The sequence below is a fragment of the Drosophila virilis genome, chromosome 5 (assembly GCF_030788295.1).
Source record: "Drosophila virilis strain 15010-1051.87 chromosome 5, Dvir_AGI_RSII-ME, whole genome shotgun sequence".
Taxonomy (NCBI): domain Eukaryota; kingdom Metazoa; phylum Arthropoda; class Insecta; order Diptera; family Drosophilidae; genus Drosophila; species Drosophila virilis.
Genome location: NC_091547.1, coordinates 7,977,989 through 8,003,199, shown reverse-complemented (window position 1 = coordinate 8,003,199; position 25,211 = coordinate 7,977,989). Strand labels below are relative to the sequence as shown.

The 25,211-nt window shown below is 43.0% G+C and overlaps 11 protein-coding genes across 11 annotated transcripts; 6 read left to right on the top strand and 5 right to left on the bottom strand.

Annotated features, from left to right (window-relative positions):
* Positions 1-574: 574 nt before the first annotated feature.
* Positions 575-1,227, top strand: spt4 (Transcription elongation factor subunit spt4). Its single transcript, XM_002050710.3, has 3 exons — positions 575-737; positions 792-954; positions 1,011-1,227. Exons 1-3 carry the CDS (start codon positions 669-671, stop codon positions 1,127-1,129), a joined length of 351 nt encoding a protein of 116 aa, XP_002050746.1. The 5' UTR covers positions 575-668; the 3' UTR covers positions 1,130-1,227.
* Mvk (Mevalonate kinase) lies at positions 1,131-2,424 on the bottom strand. Its single transcript, XM_002050711.4, has one exon. It carries the CDS (start codon positions 2,414-2,416, stop codon positions 1,235-1,237), a length of 1,182 nt encoding a protein of 393 aa, XP_002050747.1. The 5' UTR covers positions 2,417-2,424; the 3' UTR covers positions 1,131-1,234.
* Positions 2,425-2,522: 98 nt separating this feature from the next.
* Positions 2,523-3,209, bottom strand: LOC6626538 (uncharacterized). Its single transcript, XM_002050712.4, has 2 exons — positions 2,956-3,209; positions 2,523-2,893 (listed from the first exon to the last, which is right to left on the bottom strand). Exons 1-2 carry the CDS (start codon positions 3,117-3,119, stop codon positions 2,788-2,790), a joined length of 270 nt encoding a protein of 89 aa, XP_002050748.1. The 5' UTR covers positions 3,120-3,209; the 3' UTR covers positions 2,523-2,787.
* A 315-nt stretch (positions 3,210-3,524) lies between these two features.
* Nup54 (nuclear pore complex protein Nup54) lies at positions 3,525-6,278 on the top strand. Its single transcript, XM_002050713.4, has 5 exons — positions 3,525-3,723; positions 4,371-4,751; positions 4,807-5,173; positions 5,237-5,804; positions 5,866-6,278. The coding sequence occupies exons 1-5, from the start codon at positions 3,669-3,671 to the stop codon at positions 6,205-6,207; spliced, it is 1,713 nt and encodes a 570-aa protein (XP_002050749.1). The 5' UTR covers positions 3,525-3,668; the 3' UTR covers positions 6,208-6,278.
* A 763-nt stretch (positions 6,279-7,041) lies between these two features.
* Positions 7,042-8,193, top strand: LOC6626540 (uncharacterized). Its single transcript, XM_002050714.4, has 2 exons — positions 7,042-7,319; positions 7,380-8,193. The coding sequence occupies exons 1-2, from the start codon at positions 7,176-7,178 to the stop codon at positions 8,094-8,096; spliced, it is 861 nt and encodes a 286-aa protein (XP_002050750.2). The 5' UTR covers positions 7,042-7,175; the 3' UTR covers positions 8,097-8,193.
* On the bottom strand, positions 7,392-9,502 carry Dera (deoxyribose-phosphate aldolase). The gene is made up of 3 exons (XM_002050715.4): positions 9,353-9,502; positions 8,691-9,274; positions 7,392-8,630 (listed from the first exon to the last, which is right to left on the bottom strand). The coding sequence occupies exons 1-3, from the start codon at positions 9,402-9,404 to the stop codon at positions 8,298-8,300; spliced, it is 969 nt and encodes a 322-aa protein (XP_002050751.2). The 5' UTR covers positions 9,405-9,502; the 3' UTR covers positions 7,392-8,297.
* A 1,794-nt stretch (positions 9,503-11,296) lies between these two features.
* Positions 11,297-13,248, top strand: LOC6626542 (uncharacterized). Its single transcript, XM_002050716.4, has 5 exons — positions 11,297-11,504; positions 11,564-11,771; positions 11,828-12,014; positions 12,079-12,195; positions 12,255-13,248. Exons 1-5 carry the CDS (start codon positions 11,364-11,366, stop codon positions 13,198-13,200), a joined length of 1,599 nt encoding a protein of 532 aa, XP_002050752.1. The 5' UTR covers positions 11,297-11,363; the 3' UTR covers positions 13,201-13,248.
* Positions 13,249-13,422: 174 nt separating this feature from the next.
* Positions 13,423-16,298, top strand: LOC6626543 (uncharacterized). The gene is made up of 6 exons (XM_032436626.2): positions 13,423-13,790; positions 13,870-14,086; positions 14,162-14,361; positions 14,422-14,816; positions 14,884-15,000; positions 15,063-16,298. The coding sequence occupies exons 3-6, from the start codon at positions 14,218-14,220 to the stop codon at positions 16,018-16,020; spliced, it is 1,614 nt and encodes a 537-aa protein (XP_032292517.1). The 5' UTR covers positions 13,423-13,790; positions 13,870-14,086; positions 14,162-14,217; the 3' UTR covers positions 16,021-16,298.
* A 146-nt stretch (positions 16,299-16,444) lies between these two features.
* LOC6626544 (uncharacterized) lies at positions 16,445-18,756 on the top strand. Its single transcript, XM_002050718.4, has 5 exons — positions 16,445-16,780; positions 16,852-17,032; positions 17,094-17,488; positions 17,565-17,681; positions 17,744-18,756. Exons 2-5 carry the CDS (start codon positions 16,898-16,900, stop codon positions 18,696-18,698), a joined length of 1,602 nt encoding a protein of 533 aa, XP_002050754.1. The 5' UTR covers positions 16,445-16,780; positions 16,852-16,897; the 3' UTR covers positions 18,699-18,756.
* On the bottom strand, positions 18,693-20,875 carry LOC6625630 (uncharacterized). Its single transcript, XM_070210540.1, has 3 exons — positions 20,784-20,875; positions 20,080-20,600; positions 18,693-19,816 (listed from the first exon to the last, which is right to left on the bottom strand). The coding sequence occupies exons 2-3, from the start codon at positions 20,522-20,524 to the stop codon at positions 18,804-18,806; spliced, it is 1,458 nt and encodes a 485-aa protein (XP_070066641.1). The 5' UTR covers positions 20,525-20,600; positions 20,784-20,875; the 3' UTR covers positions 18,693-18,803.
* A 1,524-nt stretch (positions 20,876-22,399) lies between these two features.
* On the bottom strand, positions 22,400-23,921 carry Cpr49Ah (cuticular protein 49Ah). Its single transcript, XM_002050720.4, has 2 exons — positions 23,744-23,921; positions 22,400-23,154 (listed from the first exon to the last, which is right to left on the bottom strand). The coding sequence occupies exons 1-2, from the start codon at positions 23,753-23,755 to the stop codon at positions 22,582-22,584; spliced, it is 585 nt and encodes a 194-aa protein (XP_002050756.2). The 5' UTR covers positions 23,756-23,921; the 3' UTR covers positions 22,400-22,581.
* Positions 23,922-25,211: the final 1,290 nt, after the last annotated feature.

Sequence of the window (25,211 nt, the reverse complement as noted above, 5' to 3'; positions counted from 1 at the left end):
ATACAATATCTGTCAACTGCTTGATAAACGAAAACCCAGTAATTTTTTGGAGAGATATGCATTGCTTCATTTAAAATCGCTAACCAACATTAATCACAGTTGCCCATATTCGGTGAGTTTACAATAACTTTACTTCTAAATTGATATTATTAACATATGCCATTTAGGGACATTTGTTCGCTCGCAACTTCCACTTGGATGAACTTTCATTGCCACCGCTCCCTCTCCAAGAATACAAAATCATTTTTAATTTTACGTTAAGCAATCCTTCGATCAATTTAGCAATTATATTGCTGTATTTCGAAGCACGGGAAGACTATCACAAGAGAACCAGACCTGCTCGTTTCAAATTGTTTAGTTAATATTTTATAATTTTATTTTAACTGTATAAGTACTTACTAATATATGAAACAGCAGTTATTTGCTGGTTACAGGGTACATTTAGTCGAGCAATCGCAGATTAGAGTAGTTTTGCCAGGGCAAGGAGCAGTAATAACTATACTTATCGATATATCGTTAACGAGACGCAGCGAGTCGCTCATCTCTAGATAAAGCGTTGCATGGCATTTTTCTATCGTTTTATATTTACGTTCATTCTTCCATTTCTCTCCGTTTCTTATGCATAAATAAGTTTGTGCCAGAGTTTTAAGTTCCTGTTAATTTTAAAAATGTCTTTTGATGCTATACCTAAAGATCTGCGAGGCCTACGCGCATGTTTGGTTTGCTCCCTTGTAAAGGTACGCATTAATCATTAGCCGCATGCACAGTTCATTTAAAGCAATACTTTCTAGACTTTCGATCAATTTGAGACTGATGGCTGTGAAAACTGCGAGGAGTTCCTGCGCATGAAGAATAACAAGGACAATGTCTATGATCACACGAGTAACAATTTTGATGGCATCATCGCACTGACAACCCCGAACGATTCCTGGGTGGCAAAATGGCAACGACTTGGTAAGATCTTGTCCAAAGTGTGTGCAATTAAATAATCCATGTAACTCCCCTTGTAGTACGCTTTACGCGCGGCATCTATGCAATCTCCGTATCGGGCACCCTGCCACAGTCGACTCTGCGCGATATGAAGAATCGAGGAATCGTATACAAGACAAGGGACAGAAGTCAGCGCTAAGTGTGGTGTATGTTAGCATACAAATATGTAGTTTATTTAAAGTAATAACAAAGTACCAAAAGTACATACATCTAGAATAAAATACAGTTTTAAGAGCAGCTGCCATCAATCATCCAAGGAGCTCACACGCAGTCCAACGCCGCCTGCTGTGGTGACATGCACACCAAAGCCAGCCGCCTCCAGCTCCTCCTTCAGCTTCCAGTAGACCTCGTTGCACTCGTAGTTATCGGGCAGCAAAACAATGGCATATCCACCAGCACCGGCGCCGGTCAATTTGGAAAAGAAGCCACGCTTGAAGGCAATCGTAAATATTTGCTCCAGTTTCGGATGTGAGACGCCAATCGCCTTCAACAGATCGTTGTTGATTTGAAAAAGGCGCTCGAGTTTCTCGAACTTTTGGCTATCATCCTGCGCATTGCCAAAACTCTCGTACAGCGGCACTGCGGAGTTGACCAGCTCCTCGCACGCCTGCCAAATGGCCTCAATGAGCTGCGGAAACTCCTCAGCCAAGTGACGCACTTTAGCAACAATGTCAGCGGTGCTGCGGCTCACCCGGCTGTCCACAAGCAAAATGTTGAGCGGCTTTTGTATTCGCAGCGACTGAAAGCCCTGACCCTTGACGAAACGCAGAATACCGCCGTAGGTGCAAACTGTGTTATCCACGCCGGAGGGTGTCCCGTGATTCACGCGTTCCGATTCATAGGCCCAATGCGAAATCAAAGCCAAGTTTTCATCTTGCAAATAGCTCGTTTTATCGAAATGGCCTGCCAAAATGAGAAAAGCGGCAGCCAAGGCAGCGCCATAGGAGGCCGAGCTGCCCAGGCCAGCGCCCACATTCAACTCAGTGTCTACGTGAACCTGGAAACCAGATTGCAGTGTCAATGTGGGTTGATTGGGTGCCGTGAGCACAGCGCCTGCCAGCAGATAATAAATGGATATAAAAGCGCGCTGTGTGTGTTGCTTGGGTGTGCTGCCCACGCTACGTTCCAGCTGCTTGGCCACTTCAGCGCGCACCTCCTCCATTAGCTTCGCAGTGCTCTCCAGCTTGTCGCCGGGATATTTGCTGCGGAAGTTAACCAAAAATGCATTGAACTCGCTGAGTTCTATTTCCAGGGTGCAGTTGAGCGCCTCCAGCTGAAAGCTGGCCACCTGGCTGCCCGTTTGGGTGCGCAGCTGAAGCTTGGTGCCCAGGCCCACGACGGCGGCCAGTGCGGGCTTCTGATAAACAACGGCATGCTCACCATGTAGTATCACCTTGCCAGGAGCGTGCACCTGGAACTTAAGCATTGTTGTTGCTATGTGCGGTGTTTTTGTTAACCGCAATTTTATCTTTTGATCGGGATATTTGAATTTCTAATGGAGGGCGCAGCAGTTTATGCAAAATGGCGTCAAGCACGGTTCACTCGAGATCAGATTCTCGCTTTATTTGTATTTATGTATGTTTGGCTGAGTTTTTATGTAATGTTACGAGTAATTTGCGTTTTTATTGTAGCTCCGTTCATCGGCTGTTTCCCTTTCACTTTCTTTGTTCAACTGTTTTTGGGTTTCGACTGGCAAGCGTTTGTCTGACGTTGGCTGGTTGGTTCGGTCACACACACACGCACACACATGCAGGTATGTACAGGTTTTGGGCTCCACAGTTTAGCAACAGGTTACGGTTATTGCTTCTCTTGCTGTTGCACTTTCTCCCACTCTGCGGGCGTGTATGATTTTTGCGAGAAAGCGTGTATTTCCTTTAGTTCCTCGGCGAGCGTTGTGTTAACTCTTAAATTAAATGCATAATATTTATTGTAAATATTTTGTTATTTTAATATAGGGCGAATTACAGTCTGTGCTTTTGCAGGAGTGCTTTTCCCTCAAATGCTTTAGAGACGATGACAGCGCTGAATTTGCCCCCACATCCATCGGAGTCGTCTGAAACATGCACGTACGTTGCCTCGAGTTTATCTTTCAGCTTGTCTTCCAAATACTTTGCAGTGTATTTACTCATATTTATTTTGTTTTATTATTATTATTTTCTTTTAACAACCAAACTAAGGGAAATGCTGCACTGGGTGGCGGCAAATTATCGATATAAGAAGATTGCTAGCGAGGTTTGACATACGCTACAGAATATAAAGATGGGATGTTCATATGTACTAAAAAAAATAATATAATCACTATTAAAATTATAAACCTAGGTTAAAATTAACCGGTATCTAATAGTTCATAGAGGTAGGCATTTTTTAGCTGTTTATTATATAGCTACATAATTAGTGACGTCACAAGCGCGAAATGATTTCTTCCCTATCTCCCTATCGTTCTGTAGAAAATATCGTATGTACGATGCTATTCTGGACAACTATCGATTATTTGTCAAACATCAAGATATCGAAATTCTCTCATTCCTAATATAGCATTATTGTGCGTTTTGATAGCGCCAAAAATTACTCGTTTTTAGTTTTTTACTTATTTTTTAATAAAAAAGCAAAGTTTATACGATAAAACCAAAGTGAGAAGAGTGTGCAAATAGTTTGGAAAGTTTTAGATCATAGTACTCATGTCATTCTTTGGTGGCAACACATCGCTCGGTGCGACAAGCACACCGGCAAAACGTAAGTAAAATTTGCTATTCCTCAGGTGGTGGTGGTAATGGCACGGAAATGCCATCCGTTGTTGTGCCGGTCAAGCCGTCTTGGCCAAATACCGCTGCGGGGCAGAACTTGAAGGTAGTGAAAGCAAATTCCTTGCATCATGCAAGCTGTGCACGCGCAATTCCATGTGACTGATGTTGAAATATTAGAGAAATATGAGATAATAGTGTAAAACAGAACGTAGACGATCGCTACTGCACCCGAACTGTGCACAGACACGTATTATCACATGAGAAAACACGCAGCAGACCATGAGGTACCGATTGAACTTGGAGGTCCAACGGGCACCCTCGTGCCGAGAAGTTTTTAATTGTACTCGACTAGGAAGTAGCTTCTTTATTTGTTTCACTTACCCCTTTTTATGTATAACGTAGCCCAAATAGACCAAGAAAGACAGCAGCAACGCTACTAAGAAAATGATTAGTAACGGCATAATTGCAAAGACAGACGCATCTGCTGCTGTGCAGCTTCCAAAGCTTACTGATGCCCGACTCTCATCAAGCACGGCTCTCGCACTGATAAGATATGTTGCGCGGAAGCTGGACCAGCAACAATGCCTACCAAACACTGACCCCTTTTTGTGTTTCGCTTATCTCTTCTGTTAACAGCGGGCGGCATGTTTGGCTCAGCGTTTGGTACCACAACTGGGGCTGCGGCGCCGGCTTTTGGAGGCGGCATGTCGACGTCGACGTTTGGTGCCGCACCCTCAGCTTTTGGTGCAGCCCCAACAAGTGCGCCGGCTTCTACACTGGGCGGTGGATTTGGTGGTTTTGGTGCACAAGCACCGACAAGTCAGCCCAGCTTATTTGGAACTCCCGCAATTGGATCGGCACCGCCTGCATTCAGTGGTTTCGGACAGCTGTCAACATCAAGCAATGCGCCTGCTAGTGGATTTTCGGGATTTGGAGCAACAGCGACGACAGCACCAGCGTTTGGTGGCTTTGGCACCAGTCAGTCGACTCCGTTTGGCGGCGGCGCCTTCGGATCAAGTAAATTGCACACGAATACAGTTTAGAAAATTTATTAAATGTATTATTTTTGCAGCTTTTGGTAAACCAGCTGCGCCGACTGTGACGCCAGGTTTTGGTGGATTTGGTGGTACAAATTTTATGATGGGACAGCCACAGCAGCAGCCTGTGCCGATTTCATCGGATGAGGCCTTTGCACAGTCTATTCTAAATGTGTCTATATTTGGCGATGAACGTGATAACATTGTCGCCAAATGGAACTATCTACAGGCCATGTGGGGCACCGGCAAATTATTTTACTCACAAAGCGCTGCGCCGGTGGACATCACGCAGGAGAATTACCTGTGCCGCTTCAAGGCTATAGGCTACAGTCGTATGCCTGGCAAGGACAACAAACTGGGACTGGTTGCACTCAACTTTGATCGTGATCTGGCGACGGTTAAGTAAGTGCCAAAGTATTCATGTGTATTTTTCCTTCATTAATTTGGATGTTTTTTAACTTGAAGGACACAACAGCAACAGATTATACAAACGCTACACAGCTTAATGGGCAGCAAGCCAAATCTGTTGGTGCACATCGACGTTCTCAAAGAACTGGAGAACAAAAAGTGTCAAATGGTCATCTATGTGGAGGAGAAAGTACAGCTTTCGCATGGGCCAAATGATAGTAAGCGAATACTTGCCACCGAGCTGGCCAGTTATTTGGGTCAGGCACAAGTGAAGCCACAGCTGAGCAATCTGGGCATGACAGAAGCTTTGGCTCTTACACTGCCCGACGAAGATCAATTGAAGGAATATTTAGAGAATCCTCCCCGAAGTGTTGATCCACGCATGTGGCGTCAGGCTAATTTAGACAATCCAGATGCCAGCCAATTTATACCTGTACCCATGATTGGTTTTAGCGATCTAAAATGGCGCGTCAAATGTCAGGAACAAGAGACATTTACGCATGCGCTATACTTAAAGAAGGTGGAGGGCGAATTACAGGAACTGCGGCGGCGACATGCTTCCGCAACAGCTAGGATAATGGAGCACAAACGTAAATTAGCCGAAATGAGTCATCGCATACTGAGGGTAAGCGACAGAATGTGTCAACAGTTTAAAAGTGTCTAATATGTTAATGATTTTTCGATAGATTGTTGTGAAACAGGAATGCACTCGCAAAGTGGGCAGCACATTAACGCCCGAGGAAGAAGCGCTACGGACCAAGCTGCAAAATATGCAGGCCGTCGTCTCGGCGCCCACTCAGTTTAAGGGCCGGCTTAGTGAGCTACTCTCCCAAATTCGAATGCAGCGCAGTCAATTTGCCAACAATGGCCTCCCTGAATATGCATTGGAGAAGAACGCAGAAGATGAGATGAGAACCATAATGACCATGCAGCAGCGTGCAATGGAGGTGTTAAAAGAAACGGTTAACAAGGACCTGGAAGCGCTGGATATTATCATAAAAGGTTTGCCCGAATTACAGCAGACATGATCCTCCATATGACTGTTACCGAAATTATATAGTTGTTTGTCTAATATAGAGTCAATGCACACAAGATGTAATCGTTACAATTTGTTAATGCTTTTTTATGTTGCGATTGCCACCGGCCTAGTATTTCCTGTAACTTTGAACTTGCACTTTTATGGCTGGTGAGATAAAATTTAACAAATGTGTTGGCTCTCGTTGTAACAATCAAAACGAGTTCACATCACACGCTGCGGAAATTATGTGAACGACAATTTTGTACACTCACTCCAGAGGGTATAATACATTTGTTTACCTTTAACTATAAATATAAATTTTTTTTTTTGAAGATTTCTAAAGTGCTCACTTGCTTGATTTGCTATGCTTTTACATAGTTAAAATATTTAATGCGGACTGTTTTTAAATGTATTAATGATATGTTTCTTCGTTTGCATAGTATTTTAATGCCTAACTTAAGATTAACTTACACTTAAGTCTGTATTTATGCTAAAGTATTTCGACTTCGACTAGTTAAAGTGAGCTTTGTCATACAAGTTACTCGCTGTTCGAGTCAATGCACTTGGAGCAAGCGGCCGACTTTTCTTTGGCCAGTGCCTGAGATTGGACAATTTTGCAGCGATTACTTGACCATTTGACGCAATTTCGCTCGTTGTCTCTGGCTGCAACGAACTCATTACCAGTGACAAACTCACATCCAGTTTGTTCAACTCCAGGCGGTTCGAGATTGGGTTGTTACATTAACATTATTATGCAGCCAGCCGTGTGTGCGCGCGTGTGTGTGTGTGTGTGTATGTGTGTAGTTTATCTCGTTATATATTTGTTTCTTTTACGCTGGGAAAACTTGTTTCCCAGCTAACTGTGCCTGGATTGGAGCTGGCTCACATTGTTGTTGCTATTGTTGACTGTGGAGACTTCCGAGAGCTTCCGTTTTAAGACTGGGAAAATGGAAAATGATTGCTGTGTGTGGGGTATAAATGAATTCGTTGTGCCCAGGCCGCCTTACTCATTGTGCGATCTTTGCAACGACAAGTGACGGCTGCCGCTCCGGCAACGTATATGGACTAATAAAAGTGGCTAACAAATCAACAAAACCTGCCATGTCGAATGGGTCAATAATTGTGAGTATACCTCCGGTGTTGCAATTGTAGGATATGTTACGAATTACTTCCATCTTTCAGTTGCTCTTGTGGGCCTTCTGCTCTGGCGTGGCTGCCACGCCAACGACATCGATACCGCAGCGCCGTGTACAGATGCAGGATGATGTGCAATTATTGCATCCGCACATCATAACAATTGAACGCTTGGAGCATTTGTTACGGCGTGCTGGTGAAATCTTTGGTCCAGTTGTCCAAGCCGAAGACTCGGTATCGGCTGGCAGCCAAGTGGACGCCCAGGTGGAGATGCAGACACAGCCACATCAGTACATGCTGCCACCCACAGATCAGCCATACAACTTCTATTTGCCGCTCTATGATTACGTGGATCCCAAGCTGGATGCCAAGAGCCGGCACATGGAGAAGATAACGCCACCGCCGCAGAGATTGCAGCAGGAGCGCAATTATTACGCCGACAAACCAAAGAAGACGCCGAAAAAGTTTAATGCAGGGGCCAAGCACATCAATCTCAAGTGGCTCAATACCTACGAGAAGGCAATGGGAGGTGTTGCTCCGAAGGCCATTTATTTGGAACAGGATGAGCGTAATCGCATTAATTTCGATGACTCCTTCTTTGCGGTTGACATGCATGTAAAGACGCCTGACAATCAGCCGCACAAGGAGCCAAACGCTGTGCCCGTTGAGCTGCTGCAGCACGGCGAACAGCTGGCTGAGGATGACCTAATGGCCGCGCCTGCCCAGCTCGCATACAACTTCAAGCCGACTCCAATTGTGTTGTAATATTTTTGGAGAACTGGAAAACTAAATTGCTTCCAGGACAACTGTTATTTAATTGTAGGCGGTTACAAAAATGCAAAAATATATTTACATAAGTTTATACACAGGGATAAATTCTGTTGGATTACGATTTATATCCTAATATGTACACCTTTAAATGCATCCTGATCTGTTGCTCTTAATATAAGTTTAAAATACACTATATTAAGCCTGCTTCAGTCTAGCGACACCCTCGCGAACAACTTTCTCAATATCATCGAGCAGACCCGAGGCACCGAAGCGGAATAGTTCCGGCTGCAGCCAGTGCATGCCAAGCGTGCTTTTGACCAACGTCATCCAGGCAATTGCATCCCGCACATTTCTGATACCACCAGCCGGCTTAAGGCCCACAATTTGGCCAGTGAGTCGCTTGAACTCCTGTATGGCCCATATCATGACCAGACCAACAGGCAGTGTGGCGTTCACCGCCTCCTTGCCTGTGGATGTCTTGATGAAGTCCGCGCCGGCCAACATGCACACCATGGAAGCTTTGTACACCTGCAAACACAAAGTAGATAAATCTAATCAGGATGCCCATTTGTAATGACAGAAACTTACATTTTCCATAGAGCCCAACTCGCCAACAGCCAGGATGGTCTTCAGATGCGCACGTGTGCCGCAGGCCTGGCGCATGAGCACCACCTCATCATAGACGCCCTTCCAGTCACCCACCAGCGCCAGCTGTCGGTTAATAACGATGTCGATCTCCGTAGCACCAGCATCAACGGCGTAGCTGATCTCCTCCAGACGTGTTTTCAAGCCATATTGGCCTGTGGGAAAACCTGTGGCCACTGCGGCTATGGATATGTCTTTCAATTTGCCATACTGCTTCAGAGTCTTGTGTGCATCCGCCACGCGGGCGGGATACACACAAACGGCAGCACAATGAATATCCTTCAGCAAGCTGGGCTCAACAACTTTCTCCAAGAGCTGCGGCTCAAAGGGCAAACAGGCGCGCACGCAAAGCCGGCTCACGTTCGATGCAGTATCATCTCCAGCCAAGGTGGTCAAATCTACAAGCGTGACGGCTTTCAGAGCCCAAGCGACTTCATAATCACCCGTCACAGTCGAGCTCTTCGATATGCTGGATGCGATCCTATTGACTTCAGGCAGTGAAAAGTTGCTCTTGAGGAAGGTCGCATCTGATAACGAACAGATAAGTAAATAACCATAAGTAAGATTTTGTTTTTTTTTAGCCTATAGTTACACATAATATTTACCATATTTTAGCGTTTTGTTCACTTTAAATTCCATTTTGTTGCTCCTTTCCATAATTCTCAATTGGCAGTTTGTTTCATGAGCCAAGCCCCAACGTGTGTGTATGTGAATCTGTTATCAGCAGATGGCTGCCGCAGCTGTTGGCAGTGTTGCCATACTTTGATTTTCTAAGATCATTTTTGCAATCACAGGGTCGTTATATTTATATGAAGTTTTTAAATTAGTTTTAGGCGCCAAGAACTTTACGCAGTACATTTTTCATTTTTGTTATGGCACTTCAAGCCGTTTTTTTTATTCTGTAAGCTTTATTTTGATTTTCCTGCAGCGGCAAAAATTTATTTTTTGATTGTCGAAAACCGAAGTATGCAAAACACTTGTTAATGCTGAGTCTAGTTTATCACATTTCGTCGAATATCGTACTTTCTCTCTCGCCTGCTTGAAAATGGGAATAAAAGCCCGATCTCCGTCGCTGAAACTAAAAAAAAAATCAGTTTAAAATCGTTCCCGGGTGGCTGACGTCGACAAAAGTAGCTGCATTTAATCTTATCGTGAACCGGCATTTTTCTTCTTTTTTCTTTTTTATTGAGTGAAGTGTTAATTTGTTTTATACTCTGAAGAAATGGATAATTAGTTTAGCTAATAAAAAAGCAAAGAAAATCATAAGGTCTATTGTGAACGCAATGGGCGTAGCTAAGTCGCCTTAAGGACATCATTTACATATTTTGATACTTATTCTTTTTGGCAAAAGAATGTAGCCCCGTGGTCAAATTTTAATTCCACTTTCTTTTTTTTAACTCCTCTTTTGCCTTGCCCTTCATATTCTGTCCATTTGCCCATATTTTGTACTCTCTTCTCCTTCCATGCTCCGAACTTGGGATCGCCATATCTGGTGAAAGTAAAATTTTTAAGCAATTCGAAAACCACTTATACAGAGAAAGAGAGAGCATACAAGTCAGAACGGCAATATATATTTTTTAAATTAAATATGGCATAATTTGGGGTAAGGACGTTTAAAATATACTGAAAAATACTGATAAGGTAACCAAAACGAAATTCAAATAACCGTTAATCACTTATCTGTAACCACTTTCGAAATGTGAAAATAACGTTTATTTGAATTTGATTTATGTTGTCTTCACAGTATTTAAGTCTAAAAAGGACTCTAAACCAGGAATTTGAAAATTTTCAATTTTAATACTGAAATGCTTCAGACCGTATTTATTTATTATTTGTATATCATTCACTTTGAGCGGGAAGTTTGAAATAATTAGTGAGTATAATGCTCTATAATAGAGACATATATTTTTGCTACTTGTACTTCCTGTTTGAGAATTCTTAAGTTATTCTTTATTCGGTAAGGTATTGGGTTTTATCTGTGCAGTTCAAAGTCAAATAATATCAATGGAAATTCCAAATCGCATTCATAAATCAGCGGAAGTTTCAGCCATTCAAACACCTGTCTATCTCTATCCACGGCACAATGGTTCGTATCTTGTGCGAGGAAGCCCTTCTATAAAATGAACAATGCCAATATTTATTACATGCTAAGATTTTTATGGTTAAACTTTTAATTGCGTCTTATATGGCTCTACGTATGTATTTTGTTCTCAATTCGTCTCAAAATAATAATGTCAATTGAAATAGGGTTAGCTTCATTGAAAACGAGAATTAAGTTAGTAAAAAGAGGGTGTGCATTTTAAGACGTTCGACGTTATCCGTAAAATGTAATACAAATAGTGATTAGCAGACAATAAAGTGTCAGAATAGAGGCACTTTAAACGTTTTCCGTTATACTATCGACAGTTAAGCTGTGGGGTATTGTTTTGATAAGATGTAACAGGTGTAGACCACTTACCGATTGCATCCACTCAAACGCTTGGATTGCCATAGAAAACTTTAGCATGTGTGAGCAGTTGACATTATAAATAGATGGGCGATAAGGTTTGGCACCGCATATGCAAGTGGATCTATTGGCTGTAAAGTGGGCAGTTTTGCAGCAGGCTTACCATAAATATGACATCAATACCAACCACATACAATGAGAAGGATAATACCTGGAGTGGGGCCAAGCGGAGCTCCATCTTCAACTATGATATGTCTGTGGGCAAAGTCATATTCAATACCATGAGGAACTGGCCCAAAAATGTGTGCCAGGTGAGTCCTGAAAAAAAAAACAGAAGGAATGAGCTGAGCTGTTAACAACCTTTATGCAGATCAACGATGTTGACGGCGTTTCTGTCACCAATGGGCAGGGCATCACCTGGGCTGTACGCATTGCCCAGTACCTGAAAAAGCGGGGCCTCAACCACAAGGATGTAATTGGCATCGCTGCGAAAAATACCACCTATGTGATGCCCTTGGGTGTGGCCTGTCTAATGAATTGCACACCCTTTCATTCTGTGAATCCAATGCTCGATGAAGGTTTGTCACCCATAGATTTCACTTGGTTGCCTCCCTCAGTAGAATCTTATTTACAGCGACCATTCAGCATGTTTATGAAATAACTAAGCCAATGCTTATATTCTGCGATGGTCTGGATTATAAGAAAATACATGCGGCTACACTGGGCTGGCATCCGGAAATATATACCCTCAGCGATCCCATTGAGGGTGTGCCCAAGATAGAGACTCTGTTGGATCCGACTACGACCGAAATGTTTTATCAGTGAGTAACACAAACAAGTAAAATTTGATTGATTAGTATGTATCAAATATTTACTTGCATTTAGACCGGAACTTCTTAAGTCTGGCGGTGACCAAACGGTGGCCATTTTATGCTCCTCCGGCACCACGGGCTTACCGAAAGCCGTTTGCATTTCGAATAGTATACTTATACAGGAGAGCATGTAAGATTAAATTCGTTTCGTTTTGGTATGGAAAATCCTAACCATTCTATAACTTTAAGGCTCGTCAACAGCGAATCGGTTATCTTTGTGTCCAGCTCACTGGATTGGATTACTGGCCTGTGGGCCTTCATCTTCAGCACCGTATTTGGCTGTACTCGCATCATCACTAACCGACCCTTTGCACCCGAATATTTTGTGGAATTGGTTAAGAAGTACAAGATCAACTATGCCGTCGTGCCGCCGAGACATTTGTCCGCCTTGATCACGTGTCCGGAGGCCACGGCAGAGTCCCTAATGCCCATACGTATGCTGAATTATGGCGGAGGCCTGGTGTCCATGGCCACGCTGCAGCGTGCCCAGGAGATATGTAAATCGGCCATGTTTAATTCGGGTTACGGCATGACCGAAGTGGGTGCCATAACTGTAAATATTGGCATTAGTAATACCGCATCAGCGGGCCGACTACTGCCGGGCATTAAAATTCGAATTGTCGATGAGGAGGGCAAGAGCCAGAGCTACAATCAGGTCGGCGAGATCTATGTGCACACCGGACAGGCCTGGAATGGTTACTATGGCAATCCCGTGGAAACCCGTCGCATGCAAGATTTTGAGGGCTGGTTCCACACCGGCGATCTGGGCTATTTTGATGAACAGAATTTCCTGTACATTGTCGATCGCAAAAAGGAGATTCTCAAGTACCAGGGACTGCACTATTGGCCCACTGAAATCGAGAGTGCGATTGCGGAGCTGCCGCAGGTGCAGGACGTTTGCGTTGTGGGCATCTATGATGAGCGCGAAGGCGATGCGGCTGGCGCTTTGGTTGTGCGGCGCAAAGGCTGCGAGATTAGCGCCCAAGAGGTGATTAACCATGTGGCCAAGCGTCTGAATGGCACGCAAAAACAATTGCACGCCGGAGTCCGTTTTGTCGATAAGCTGCCAGCTAACGTGAACGGCAAGACTCTTCGAAAGTCAGCCCGGGAGTTGTTTGTTTCCCAGCCAAACTAAGACCACGAGCAAATATATTTCACTTGAATCGTGTACTTCACTTTATAAGTAAGAGTACTTGAGTTATAAATGAGATACAGATAACCAACTCTTTTGCATTAAGAGTATGCCATAAAGCCACAGTCAACCAACTAGGAAGTATTGTCACACTTGAAAATCTGCAGATAGTATGGGCTTAGCCATTAGTTGAGTCAGTCGTCCCGGTACCAAAATAACTCAAAACACTTATGCCTTGCTTTATGCCTGGCTACGTTAATATATTGACTAAATAACATCTTAATGCTTGATAAAGATCATTTTTGTCTTGCTTGTCATTCTCATGCGTTTAAAGCACGCGCAAATGAGGAAGTATTTGACACTTTTCAATTTTTTGATATTGGTATAGAATACTCTACTCCACGAGTAACAAGTCTTTATTAGATGTGATTTATAATTTATTTATTAGACACTTAAGATTGAGTAAAAAGCAACGTACAATTGCTCCCGCAAGTATCAAGCTATATATATGTATATATCATAGTGCCAACCAGGGCGCGTTAAAGATAATACGGAAAGGCCTTAGATGTTCTTTAGCATCAATAAAACAGCCGGTAAGTTTTTAAAGTTAAATGATGATTCTGTTGAACTTATGCTTTATTTTGCTTATCATTTGTTGAACATGTTTATCAGGCAATTCAAATCAGTCCACGTTTTCGATATGATCTGATTTCACATGAATAACAATCAATAATAGCTATTAGAGTATTTTTGAAAGCTTTCCACATTGACAAAAAACTATGATAAGACGCGGAATAAGATGATAAGAGTCTCGTGTTCGTTCTGTTGATTAAGAGTGATGACGCTTATGCCAGATCCTACACCTGTTTTTTTGTAACACACATTCATCGTGAGTTCAGCATTTGCAGATAAGATTTTCCATTAAAGAAGAATTCGTTCATACTTAAGTGAGTGTTATTTTAAGGAACACTTTATTTAGTGGTTGAAACTTGCTACGGAAACAACCAAAATTGATAGAAAATGGACGATTTCTTTAAAACCAACTACGATCCCATTCAACGCATCTGGAGTGGAGGGAAACCCGCGCCCATGTACGACTTTGATTGTTCAGTTGGTCGAATAATTCACAATAATCTCAGAAACAATCCCAAAAACGTTTGCCAGGTAAGCTCAGGTCTTGTGAAATAAATAAAAATTAATCAATTGTTTTTCTACTATGTCTAGATATGCCTTGCGGATGGAAAAACTGCAACAAACCAGGATATATTTAGTTGGTCCGTGCGACTTGCACAGAATTTCAAGCAGCGTGGACTACGCCACGACGACGTCATCTGCATTTCGGCCAAGAATAGCACCTATGTCACACCTGCCGCTGTGGCTTGCCTCTTCAATGCCACGCCCTTTCACGCAGTCAATCCCACTTTAGATATCAATACGCTTAAGCACGTTCTGACAATAACCCAGCCCAAGTTAATCTTCTGCGATGCCGTCGACTTTGAGAAGCTAAAAACCGCGAGTGCAGCCTGGACACCTGAACTGATAACAGTCACAGGTAAAGTGGAGGGCGTGACGTATATAGAGGAACTGCTCACGCCGACGAATACTGAAATGTTCTATCAGTAAGTTGAAGTGCATTCATATTCCAAATGGTTCTAAGGTTTATTCAACTATTTCAATTTGTTCCAGACCACAATTGCTGCATTTGGGCGGTGACCAGACTATGGCCATATTGTGTTCGTCTGGAACTACAGCACAGCCCAAAGCTGTTTGCATAGCAAACTCCATGTTGACGGTTGGCAATCCGTAAGTATTAGACCCTTTATTTTGTAGGCTAGAGATTCCTTAATCGTGGAATATTTTTGCAGCTTCGTTAACAGCGAATTGGTGATCTACTGCGGCTCCAGCTTAGACTGGTACACGGGTGTTTTAAACTTTTTGTACAGCGTAGCGGAGGGCTGTACACGCGTCATAGCCGATAAGCCCTACAGTGCTGAGTATTTGTTAGAGCTAATTGATAAGTACAAGATCAATATCATAAGTTGTGCGCCTCGTCACGCAAGCGAATTGCTCGCGTGTCCTCAGGCCACAGCCGCACGATTGGCAACGGTGTTTGTATTGGCAGTCGGGGGTGGTTGGATACCCCCCGTGACACTACAGAAGCTGAAAAATATACTTAAAAACGGAAATATCTATTTTGGATATGGTGCCACGGAATTTGGAGCAGTTTCTGCCGGTCCTTATATTGAGAAGTTTGGTAACACAGTGGGAAGGCTTGTGTCCGGAGTTAAGGCTCGCATTGTCGATGAAAACGGAAAGAATCTTTGCCACGGAGAAGTTGGAGAAGTTTATGTGCACAGTGGCCGCAAGTGGAGCGGCTACTACGGTAACCCACTGGAAACCCAGCGCATGCAGGACTCTCTGGGCTGGTTCCATTCGGGGGATTTGGGCTACTTTGATGAACACAATAACCTGTATATCGTGGACCGCAAAAAGGAAATATTCAAATGCCTGGGAATGCAGTACGGGCCTAGTGAGATCGAGGCCGTCATTGCTGAGCTACCCGATGTACATGCAGTGTGTGTGGTGGGCCTTTATGATGAGAAATACGGTGACGCACCTGCTGCCATGGTCGTAAAACGACCTGGCAGCACCTTGAGCGCAGCCCAGATCAAAGAGCATGTGGCCAAGCGGTTGGTGGTCGAGTTTAAGCAATTGCATAGAGGCGTTTACTTCGTGGATGAGTTGCCCCATAATGCCAATGGCAAGGTGCTGCGTCGAACAGTCAAAGAGAAGCTTACACAATCTAATTTTAATCATTTGTAAAGCTGTTATTTGTTTAGATATTAATGTATATTAGGATTTACTACACACGAGTGGGAAAAGAAAAAGTAACTTTTGTTTGCCAGCTAAAACATGAAACAAACTTTCTTAGAGCTTTGCTGTCTCGTAGAGCATGCAGTTAAAAGTGTTGCCCTAAAGTAGGCTTTTTATTTTGTTGCTTCTTTGTGGCATATATTGGAGTCTATATTAATCATATCCATCCCCATGCCCCTCAAGAAAAATTGTACGATTAGCCTGATCGATTAACTGTGATTTTATGAAGTCTTGGATTTTTCTATTCGATTTATTATAAAAAATATTTATATATGAATATGTTTAGATAAGTTATATATTTGTTTAATTTTATTTATATATTTTATTTTGTCTAAAATTAGATTAGTCGTTAATCTCCACAGTCGAGATACACTTGTATCTGTCGCAACGCTGTGAACAGAGTATTGCGGGTCCGTTGCATTCGACAGCATTTTTCCTACTGGTTATCTTATCAAAGAGACATTTATATAGCCGTTGACGCCGCATTCCATCTACACTACATTCAAACATTACCTATCATTATTCAAAGTGTACAGAATGCAATCAGTTGCTATACATTATTGGGATATCTCTCATAGGAATAGTTATCATTGTACTCTTTACTATATATTGGACTAGAGCTTATTGATTAAAACAGGAAAGGTCTCTGAAATTGCTATTCATACTGAGTGTGCTATTTGAGCGATAGGTGCACAGAATGAATACAGACGTGAGTTTCTGATAAAAAAAAAAATAGATTAAATGAAATGCAAAGCTATTTAAACGAGCCCTTTATTTTAGAAGCAGCTCAGTTTGTATTCAACTCTTGCCAGAAATAGTCAGAAAAATGGAAGAAATTACCTACGATCCGATTAAACGCATCTGGAGTGGAAAAAAGGCCATGCCCATGTACGACTTAGATTGTTCAATAGGCCGAATAATTCACAATAATCTCAAAAGTAATCCCAAAAACATTTGCCAGGTAAGCTCAGGTCTTGTCAGATGTCTAATTCAATAGATAATTTTCATTCTACTAAGTCTAGATATGCATTGAGGATGGGAAAACTGCGACAAGCCAGGAAATATTAAACTGGTCCGTGCGACTTGCACAGAACTTCAAGCAGCGGGGACTAAGTCACGATGATGTCATTTGTATTTCGGCGAAGAATAGCACCTATGTCACACCTGCTGCTGTGGCCTGCCTCTTCAACGCAACGCCTTTCCATGCAGTTAATCCCATCTTGGATATCAATACGCTAACACACTTGCTGACGATAACCAAGCCCAAGTTAATCTTCTGCGATGCCGTCGACTATGAGAAGCTAAAGACCGCGAGTGCTGCCTGGTCACCTGAACTGATAACAGTCACAGGTAAAGTGGAGGGCGTGACGTATATAGAGGAGCTGCTCTCCCCAACAAAGACTGAGATGTTCTATCAGTAAGTTAATATTATCAGCAGTATACCTAGTCTTTTTATTATCTATTTACGTACTTAACTGTGTATTTCTATACAGACCACAACCCTTGATTTTGGGCGGCGATCAGACTGTGTTTATCTTGTGTTCCTCCGGTACTACCGGCCTTCCCAAAGCTGTTTGCATTGCAAACCATACGTTTGATTGTAGTAACAAGTAGGTATTTAATTAACATAAGGAAACATTAGACCGGCACGTTATCCATCTTATTTATTTAGTTTTGTAACCTGCGAATCGGTCGCCTACTGTCCGTCTGGATTGGACTGGGCCACCGGCATTCTCTTCTTATTATGGAGCGTTGCGAATGGCTGCACAAGAATTTTAACGAACCGACCTTTCAGTGCCGAGTATTTTCTGGAGCTGGTTGTTAAGTATAAAATCACTACAGTGATTCTCGTACCGGTTTACATTTCCGCACTAGTCGCATGTCCCGAGGCCTCAGCTGAAAAACTAGCTAGTCTAAGGACTTTAGTCGTGGGTGGTGGGTGGATACCATCGGAGACACTTCATAAGATGCAGAGCCTGCTTAAAAACGGTGTTATCATCTTCACATATGGCTCTACAGAAATCGGTGGAATAGCAGGCGGCATTTATACGGAAAAGCTTGGCACGACAGTTGGCAAGCTAGCGCCTGGAATCCAAGTGCGCATATTGGACGAGAACTGCAGTAATCTGAGCCATGGAGAAGTGGGAGAGGTGTGTGTGCACCGTGGCCGCAAATGGAGCGGCTACTACGGTAACCCACTGGAAACCCAGCGCATGCAGGACTCTCTGGGCTGGTTCCACTCGGGTGATTTGGGCTACTTTGATGAACACAATAACCTGTATATCGTGGACCGCAAAAAGGAAATCTTCAAATGCCTGACGATGCATTACTGGCCCAATGAGATCGAGGCAGTCATTGCTGAGCTACCCGATGTCCAACAAGTTTGTGTGGCAGGCGTTTATATTGAGAAGTACGGCGATGCACCTGCAGCTATGGTCGTAAAACGACCTGGCAGCACCCTGAGTGCAGATCAGATTAAGGAGCATGTGGCCAAGCGGTTGGTGGTCGAGTTTAAGCGATTGTTTGGAGGCGTTTACTTCGCGGATGAGTTGCCCCAGAATGCCAACGGTAAGGTGCTCCGTCGAGTGGTCAAAGAGAAACTGACACAGGCTAATTTGGATCGTTAAAATGGGTTTCGTTAAACTTTAATTGTTTAAATACATTAATATCTTTTTCTAATTACAATTAGCCCCTGAGTTGAACTTAGGCGATGGAGTACCGCGTTAATAAGCCTATAAATATGCCCAGACGCTGCTCCAGATGATTAGGAGCAACGTCAAGCAGCTCTGACGACCTGCAGCCGCACTTAGCGCTGGTTGCGGCTGCTCCTCCGTGGTCGTGGATGTGATACTGGCCCCGGAGCTGTGCTCGTGCTGCGTTGGCTGCGGCAGCTGTTGCTGCCGTATGTTACCCGTTTTGATCTCAACCTTGGGCAAGGGAAAGCAATAGACGCGCTCGACCTCTACCAGGAGCGCGGAGGTGCTTTCCGCGGCCGTCTCGGTGACAGTTAGAGGCACACAAATTTTCGGCTCCTCGGCTGAGTTGCGTTCCTCGTAGGGAATGCCCACGCGTGTTATGTTGAGTGGCAGCTGGGGCAATAGGGTGTCCGGCACGCTCAGTTCGCTGTGCATTTGGGCGGAGTTTAAGCTCTCCTCGTAGTACTTATAATCGTCCACATCCTCATCAATGCGATCAATGCTGTCCACACGGTCGACACGGTCGATGCGATCGATGCTGCCGCTGCTGGCATCTGTGTAAATGCGCTCCGTGCTGCTCGAGGCGGCATCCAGAAAGTCAGTGGGCCAATTGAGCGCCACTGTGGTGAACTCTGTGGCAAGGCTAGAGCTGAGCGTGGGCGCTGGTGTACTGCTTACCTTTGCCATCACTCTTGGCACTGGCTGCGTGCTCTCGTAGCTGGGCGTGGGATACGGATAGGGCAGCGGCATCCAGCTGTCTTCGGTGGTTTGTCGATGCGCTGTCGTTGCCTCAATGGACTGGTTGATTTGTTTGGCCATAGCCCGCATCAAGGGATCCGACGCATTCATGTGTACCACTTCAATCGGTGTTTCGGATGGCTGCATATGTATATTACCTGGCGGTATGCGCCAGCGACCGCGTGATTCTTGGGAACGCTCGAAGCTATCGCGACGTGTGAGGGGGTTCTGATAGCCACCCGAAGCAGTGCGTCTCTCCGTTTCCGATGAATGCTCCTCGCTGGACGAATCACGTCTTTCATTCGCTGCAACTGGTACAAACAACTGGGTGAGTAGCTTACAAACCACATAGAAGCTTTAAGTGTAATCAATTGTGCTCAACACAATTAACCAAAAGCTCAAGTTATGCAACTTAAAGCTTGAGCGTCTATAACGTCCATAATATAAATACAATTAAGCTCCCTTAAAGCTCGACAAGCAGTTTGTCGTGAGTCTTGATCAATACAAACGAGCTCACTTAAAGCTTAAAGCTTCGCAGACTGCTTGCTAATCTTTGGATGGTTCTGGCACTTACCATCCGCTGGCAAGCCCATAAGCATCGCTTCGAGGCGTCCGTAAACGCGTTGCTTGGGCTGCGCCTCCTCACCGTTGGGTCTAAGTGGATGATGATCCGGCTTCCAGTTACCGTACACCACAGCCTCAGTTGGCATGGCTAGGTTCGCAGCATTGTTGTCCAGCTGCTCCTCACGCAGCAGCGGTATGTGCGTGTGTACCGTGGAGGTGGCAGGCATGGGAGCAACTGCACCGTAGCCGGGCCAGTTCATGGGTCCATGCCCGGGCATGGGCGGCGGTGGCGGCAGCGGCGGCTGCGGCATTTGCATATCCGCAATGCGTATACGACCCCGAGGCCGAAGTGCTTGCAGCTGCTGGGCATCCGGCTCGGTCTGGCCCAGGATCAGCTGGCAGCTGGACGCGATCAAAAGCCAGAGAATCGGAAGAGTCAACTGCTTGTTGGCCATAGTCAAATGGGACCAACAGTTTCAACGGTTTCTGTTCGTTTCAGTTTCGGTTTCTATTTACTGAAATGATGTGCCACTTTTTAAGTGGATGTTGTTGTTGTTTTTGTTATTATTGTTTTTGTTTTGTATCTTCCATTCACAGTTAGCTACTTCTTTATTGTTACATTGTTGTTGTTGTTCGGCAACGTAAACAACAGCAACAAGTCATTGTCTGAGACGGTATCGATTCGCAATTCCAACTGCCCCTCAATATACGCACTTTGTTGATGTTGATTTCAGATTTCAGTTTTTTAGTTATTTGATTTTCTTTGGCATCTGCTTTTGCACGTTTCGTGGTCTAAACGCGGCGGCTTCTAAACGGCAACTGACGTTGGCCAAATCAATTTGCGGACGGTTCAGTTGCCACCAGCATTGGGCCGAACGCAACGGCCAGAGAAAGATTCTTAATCATATAGCTATAGAAATTTTTCTTTTGTTCAGTTTTTCGCTTAATTATGCGCAAGAGCGTTAAAATTTAATGGCGAATAAACATTCTTTCGTTGTGGTCGGTGAAAATGCAGCGGATTTGATTTATTTCACGAAGCAGAGGGCTCTGCATATATATATCTCTCTCTCTCTCTCTCTCATATCTCTCTCTCTCTCTCTATATATATGTATGGAGGCTTATATGTTTATTTTGAGATTTATGCAAATAACTTGCCAAGTCGCCGTTTGTGCTACTAAAAATTTGGCTTGTTAATTTGTTTTTGGCATCGTTTGTTCTTTTTCAAACTATTCGTAAATATCTCCAAAATCCGTCGATTGTCGCTGTGGGCAACTTTTCACCAAATTGATTGGTTCAACGGTAAAACAGTTGTAGGCCGAAAAAGTGAGAGAATTTCACATTAGACTTAGCTATAAGCCACTGAGTTATTAATATTTATATGGCTTTAATTGAATACATTACTATATATCATTTAATCATTAAATGCCATCCACTATCGAATCTAAGTATTAGATTCTACTATAGAGTCTAGTAAAATCGAGCAAGCAATCATAAATTTTAAGTCCACTTTGCCTCAACTAAAGTACGATAATAAAAACTTAAAAAGTGAGCAAGTTTTTTTTATCAATTAAGACTTTTTAAAAAGTTATGCTTCGGTTGCGACTTAGTTTCGTCTGTGTCTGGCTAAAGATTCGGTTCACTTAAAATAAGGCTTTAATCGGGTTGCCGATACACATATCTGAACAATTTTGTCAAAATGTGATATATAACAACTTTCTAAACTGTGCATCTATCTCATGGGAACTAACAAATATTCACTTGTCCAAAATAATAGTCCTTAGTTATTATCATAGCCTCGTTTATGAGTGATGCTGAAAATACAGATTTTCCTGCCAAATTATTGGAATGGCGCCCATTGAAGCGGCTCTCGAGTGACTTCAACTCGAAACCACTCGAAAAAATGGAAACCAAGTCAAAGCGTCAAAAGAAAAGCTGTCATAATTATGCAACAGCTGGTCTGACGGGGGATGTCAATGGGCACAAAGCGAGGCATATGGAAAATCGACGCTATGAAAACTGAAAATGCTAAATATTAAAGAAAAAACTTATTCAGCATTGAATGGGATCAAAAAACGGACCCATGAGGTAATTTAAGCTGTGAACAAAAAATATAAAAAAAAAAAACAGCCAACAGAAACCGAATTAAAAAAACCCATTGCGCATTGTCACGTTTTGTGCACATTATATGGGTATGCACATGTGTATAAGAAGGGGATAATATGGAAATGGAAAAGCGTTGAATAATGTTGGCTTGGGGTCGCGTGTGTGTGTTTGGAAATTTTATTTTTCCGCTGCTATTGTGATTGTTTTTTTTTTTTTCTTTTCATTTATTCAACAAAACTTTCACGATCGTTAACATAAATATTTGTGCTGTGGCTGTTTTTAAGGTATGATTATTTTGGTAGATATTTTAGAATTTTGAGCAGAAATCACAGTTGTTAGTTAGTTTAAGAAATTTGGATCAGAAATGCAGCACGTTATCTGGTTGAGAGGTTTTGGTTGCGTCGACTCTCTACTGATTCTCCAGCAGGCCAATGTATTGCCCGTTCTGATTGGCCACACGCCGTTCCTCCAGCTTCTTGGCAAAGCTGGGATCATTCTTGGCGCGCTGCTCTAGGCGCTCCTGCTGTAGCTTGATGCCCGCATAGATCTGATCCAGACCCTTTTGTATCTCCTCGGGTATGGCTGGCGGTGTGGGTATGTGATCTCCCGTGGCACGGAAACCATTCTCGTCGGCTGTATATTGCACATTGACCAAGGTTCCCTCCGGCGATTGGTATGAGTATTGGCCGTGCTGCACTAAAACGCCATGCGGATTGGTATCGAAATCCTTGAGGAAGCCCGTCTCCTCGTGTATTATGTTATTGCCGGTCTCGTATTCGGTCTTGTAGCTGCCATCCTCGCTCTGTTCCTTGTTGTACTTCAGTATGGGTATCCAGGTGCTCGTCTCGCGTAGATCCTCATGGCGATGATCAGGTTTCTCATCGCGCGGAATATTGTTCGCATTTAGGTGTGCATGATGCTGATGCTGATGTTGGTGCTGATGCTGGGCATGGCACGAAAGGGCAAACAGCGAAATAAGTATCTATGAATTAAAAGAAGTTGAAATCTTATATCAGGGTAATATCTACTACTGATACTAGATATTTAATAGATAGATAATTGCGCGAAAATCATTAAAATAACCCGTTCAATTGTTCTAATGCCAAGGCTACTTTGACAGAAATGTTAGCTGGAAAAATTAATACATAAAGGTTTGCTAAACTTTAATAAATTGTGATAAAATTAAGAAAAGCCAATAAACTATTGAATATGAATAAATTATTATTAATAGAAGCAGAAGCTGAAGATATTAATTTTTATAACAGAAACTCAATAATTTGAATATATTTTATTAATTTTTATTTTGTATATAAAATAATTTATTTATTTTCCTTTTTTTCAGGTTTCAAACACAAAGACGGCACAACTTTCCAGGGTATGTAATGCTTACTTTTATTTTTTAATTTATAGAAATATGTATTACATAAACAGCTTGTAGACATAGCACGCCAGTTGATAATAATTTTTGGTTTATATGTTTAAACTCTTAATAGTTTATTTACTTTTACTTATAACCACGATCACACAAACCACAACCCAGACAACCACAACTGTTTTACAGATCAACTTACAAACACTTTCATTTTGTTATGCGTTGATTGATTGACGATTCACTTGCAAGGATTTGTTGTAACTGTGCATTTACACTTGTTTTTAGCAAATATGTTGCAGTTGCAACTGTTGACGCGTTTGATGCGGCGCCCGTTCGGCTGGCAAGTGAAAGCTGCAACGGTTCGAACTGTGCTGCGGCGGCCCTATTTAAGAGCTTTATATAGCCGCGCGACTTTGTCGGTGTCTCCTGCGCGCTCGCAGCTGGAGCCCACACCAGCGAGCGCCATGGCCAAAGAGACATATAAATAGAGATAGAGTTACAGATACAGTTACAGCACAGATACAGATACAGATACATTGGCATATTGTTGCAATTGCCATAGATGTAGAAGCTGTCGTTGCTCTTTAGCTCTGTCTTCTTGTTGTTGTTGTTGTTAGTTTTTATAAAAAACTTGTTAATTATGGGCTGAAGAACCAATGATCTAAACTAGAAATAGAATACTTTTGCTTTCGTCCGAATTGAGCATTTCAAGAGAGTTTTGAATATAGTTTTGATAGTTTTCTGAAGCATTAGCATATAATGATAGAAACTTACCCCTATACCATATTTGTATGATAAGTATTAAGATCCCCAGATCTTTCAATAGTCTTAATTCAACCTCTTTGGATTTCATATATAATGATAGAAATATTTATATCATATGAAGATCCCCAGATCTTTCAATAGTCTTAATTTATTTTGGTAGCAACGTCTTTTGATTTCATATAAGAGTTATGCATAGTTATGGCATGGTATGGTAATAGGCACGGCGCAAAGTGTGCGGGTTGTCTGCGTCTGTCCGGTCGTTCATCTTCGTAATGCCGTTATTTAGAAATAAGCCAGAACGAGTTTTTTCTGCAAGCTTCGACAACGTTTGTTGTCTTCGCCAAAATGCAGCCGAACCATGCAAAACGCTCTCCCAGCCAGTTTATGGTCGAGAGTCTAACTCACTCGCTCTCTCTCTCTCATTCTCATTCTCTCTCTCTCTCTCATCTTTGTTTCTCTCGCTCAAGTGGAGAAGATGTTGCTGGCAGTGGCTGCGTTTGCTTGGATTCTTGTAATAGCAGCAGCGCCTTTTGACTGAATTGTTTGCATGGCATTAGGGGAATTCGCTGGCGGGGGGGAACTTGGCATAGAGGACAGTGACATACAATATATGTGGCATAGACTGAAATGAAAATTGTTGTAATACTCGTGCAGCTATGGATCGGGTTTGGTTTTTGTTTGTTTTTCGCTTGCTGCAGATGAGGCAAGACGATAATTGAGTTCAAAACGGCAATGGGTAATGGATCTTGGCAAATGTTAATTAGTTGTGGAAAATGGGTCAAGCTGTGACGACAATATCATGCAAAAGCGATTACCACGATTACTTGCCAATCTCGGCTGATGGACCCCCCCCAAAAAAAAAAGAAAACATAGCAAATAAATTTGATTTCAAAGATGCGAGA

Bases quoted from the DNA above. Each gene is read 5' to 3' on its own strand.
- spt4 (XM_002050710.3), top strand. From the start codon at position 669: ATGTCTTTTGATGCTATACCTAAAGATCTGCGAGGCCTACGCGCATGT. The intron at 738-791 runs GTACGCATTAAT...AATACTTTCTAG, and splicing joins TGGTTTGCTCCCTTGTAAAG to ACTTTCGATCAATTTGAGAC. The intron at 955-1,010 runs GTAAGATCTTGT...CTCCCCTTGTAG, and splicing joins GGCAAAATGGCAACGACTTG to TACGCTTTACGCGCGGCATC.
- Mvk (XM_002050711.4), bottom strand. From the start codon at position 2,416: ATGCTTAAGTTCCAGGTGCACGCTCCTGGCAAGGTGATACTACATGGT.
- LOC6626538 (XM_002050712.4), bottom strand. From the start codon at position 3,119: ATGAGTAAATACACTGCAAAGTATTTGGAAGACAAGCTGAAAGATAAA. The intron at 2,894-2,955 runs GTAATTCGCCCT...ATTTAATTTAAG, and splicing joins CTCCTGCAAAAGCACAGACT to AGTTAACACAACGCTCGCCG.
- Nup54 (XM_002050713.4), top strand. From the start codon at position 3,669: ATGTCATTCTTTGGTGGCAACACATCGCTCGGTGCGACAAGCACACCG. The intron at 3,724-4,370 runs GTAAGTAAAATT...TTCTGTTAACAG, and splicing joins GACAAGCACACCGGCAAAAC to CGGGCGGCATGTTTGGCTCA. The intron at 5,174-5,236 runs GTAAGTGCCAAA...TTTAACTTGAAG, and splicing joins CGTGATCTGGCGACGGTTAA to GACACAACAGCAACAGATTA.
- LOC6626540 (XM_002050714.4), top strand. From the start codon at position 7,176: ATGAATTCGTTGTGCCCAGGCCGCCTTACTCATTGTGCGATCTTTGCA. The intron at 7,320-7,379 runs GTGAGTATACCT...TCCATCTTTCAG, and splicing joins TGTCGAATGGGTCAATAATT to TTGCTCTTGTGGGCCTTCTG.
- Dera (XM_002050715.4), bottom strand. From the start codon at position 9,404: ATGGAAAGGAGCAACAAAATGGAATTTAAAGTGAACAAAACGCTAAAA. The intron at 9,275-9,352 runs GTAAATATTATG...GTTCGTTATCAG, and splicing joins GAACAAAACGCTAAAATATG to ATGCGACCTTCCTCAAGAGC. The intron at 8,631-8,690 runs GTAAGTTTCTGT...TTGTGTTTGCAG, and splicing joins AGTTGGGCTCTATGGAAAAT to GTGTACAAAGCTTCCATGGT.
- LOC6626542 (XM_002050716.4), top strand. From the start codon at position 11,364: ATGACATCAATACCAACCACATACAATGAGAAGGATAATACCTGGAGT. The intron at 11,505-11,563 runs GTGAGTCCTGAA...ACCTTTATGCAG, and splicing joins GGCCCAAAAATGTGTGCCAG to ATCAACGATGTTGACGGCGT. The intron at 12,196-12,254 runs GTAAGATTAAAT...TATAACTTTAAG, and splicing joins ATACTTATACAGGAGAGCAT to GCTCGTCAACAGCGAATCGG.
- LOC6626543 (XM_032436626.2), top strand. From the start codon at position 14,218: ATGGACGATTTCTTTAAAACCAACTACGATCCCATTCAACGCATCTGG. The intron at 14,817-14,883 runs GTAAGTTGAAGT...AATTTGTTCCAG, and splicing joins AATACTGAAATGTTCTATCA to ACCACAATTGCTGCATTTGG. The intron at 15,001-15,062 runs GTAAGTATTAGA...ATATTTTTGCAG, and splicing joins ATGTTGACGGTTGGCAATCC to CTTCGTTAACAGCGAATTGG.
- LOC6626544 (XM_002050718.4), top strand. From the start codon at position 16,898: ATGGAAGAAATTACCTACGATCCGATTAAACGCATCTGGAGTGGAAAA. The intron at 17,489-17,564 runs GTAAGTTAATAT...ATTTCTATACAG, and splicing joins AAGACTGAGATGTTCTATCA to ACCACAACCCTTGATTTTGG. The intron at 17,682-17,743 runs GTAGGTATTTAA...TTATTTATTTAG, and splicing joins ACGTTTGATTGTAGTAACAA to TTTTGTAACCTGCGAATCGG.
- LOC6625630 (XM_070210540.1), bottom strand. From the start codon at position 20,524: ATGGCCAACAAGCAGTTGACTCTTCCGATTCTCTGGCTTTTGATCGCG. The intron at 19,817-20,079 runs GTAAGTGCCAGA...TGTTTGTACCAG, and splicing joins TATGGGCTTGCCAGCGGATG to TTGCAGCGAATGAAAGACGT.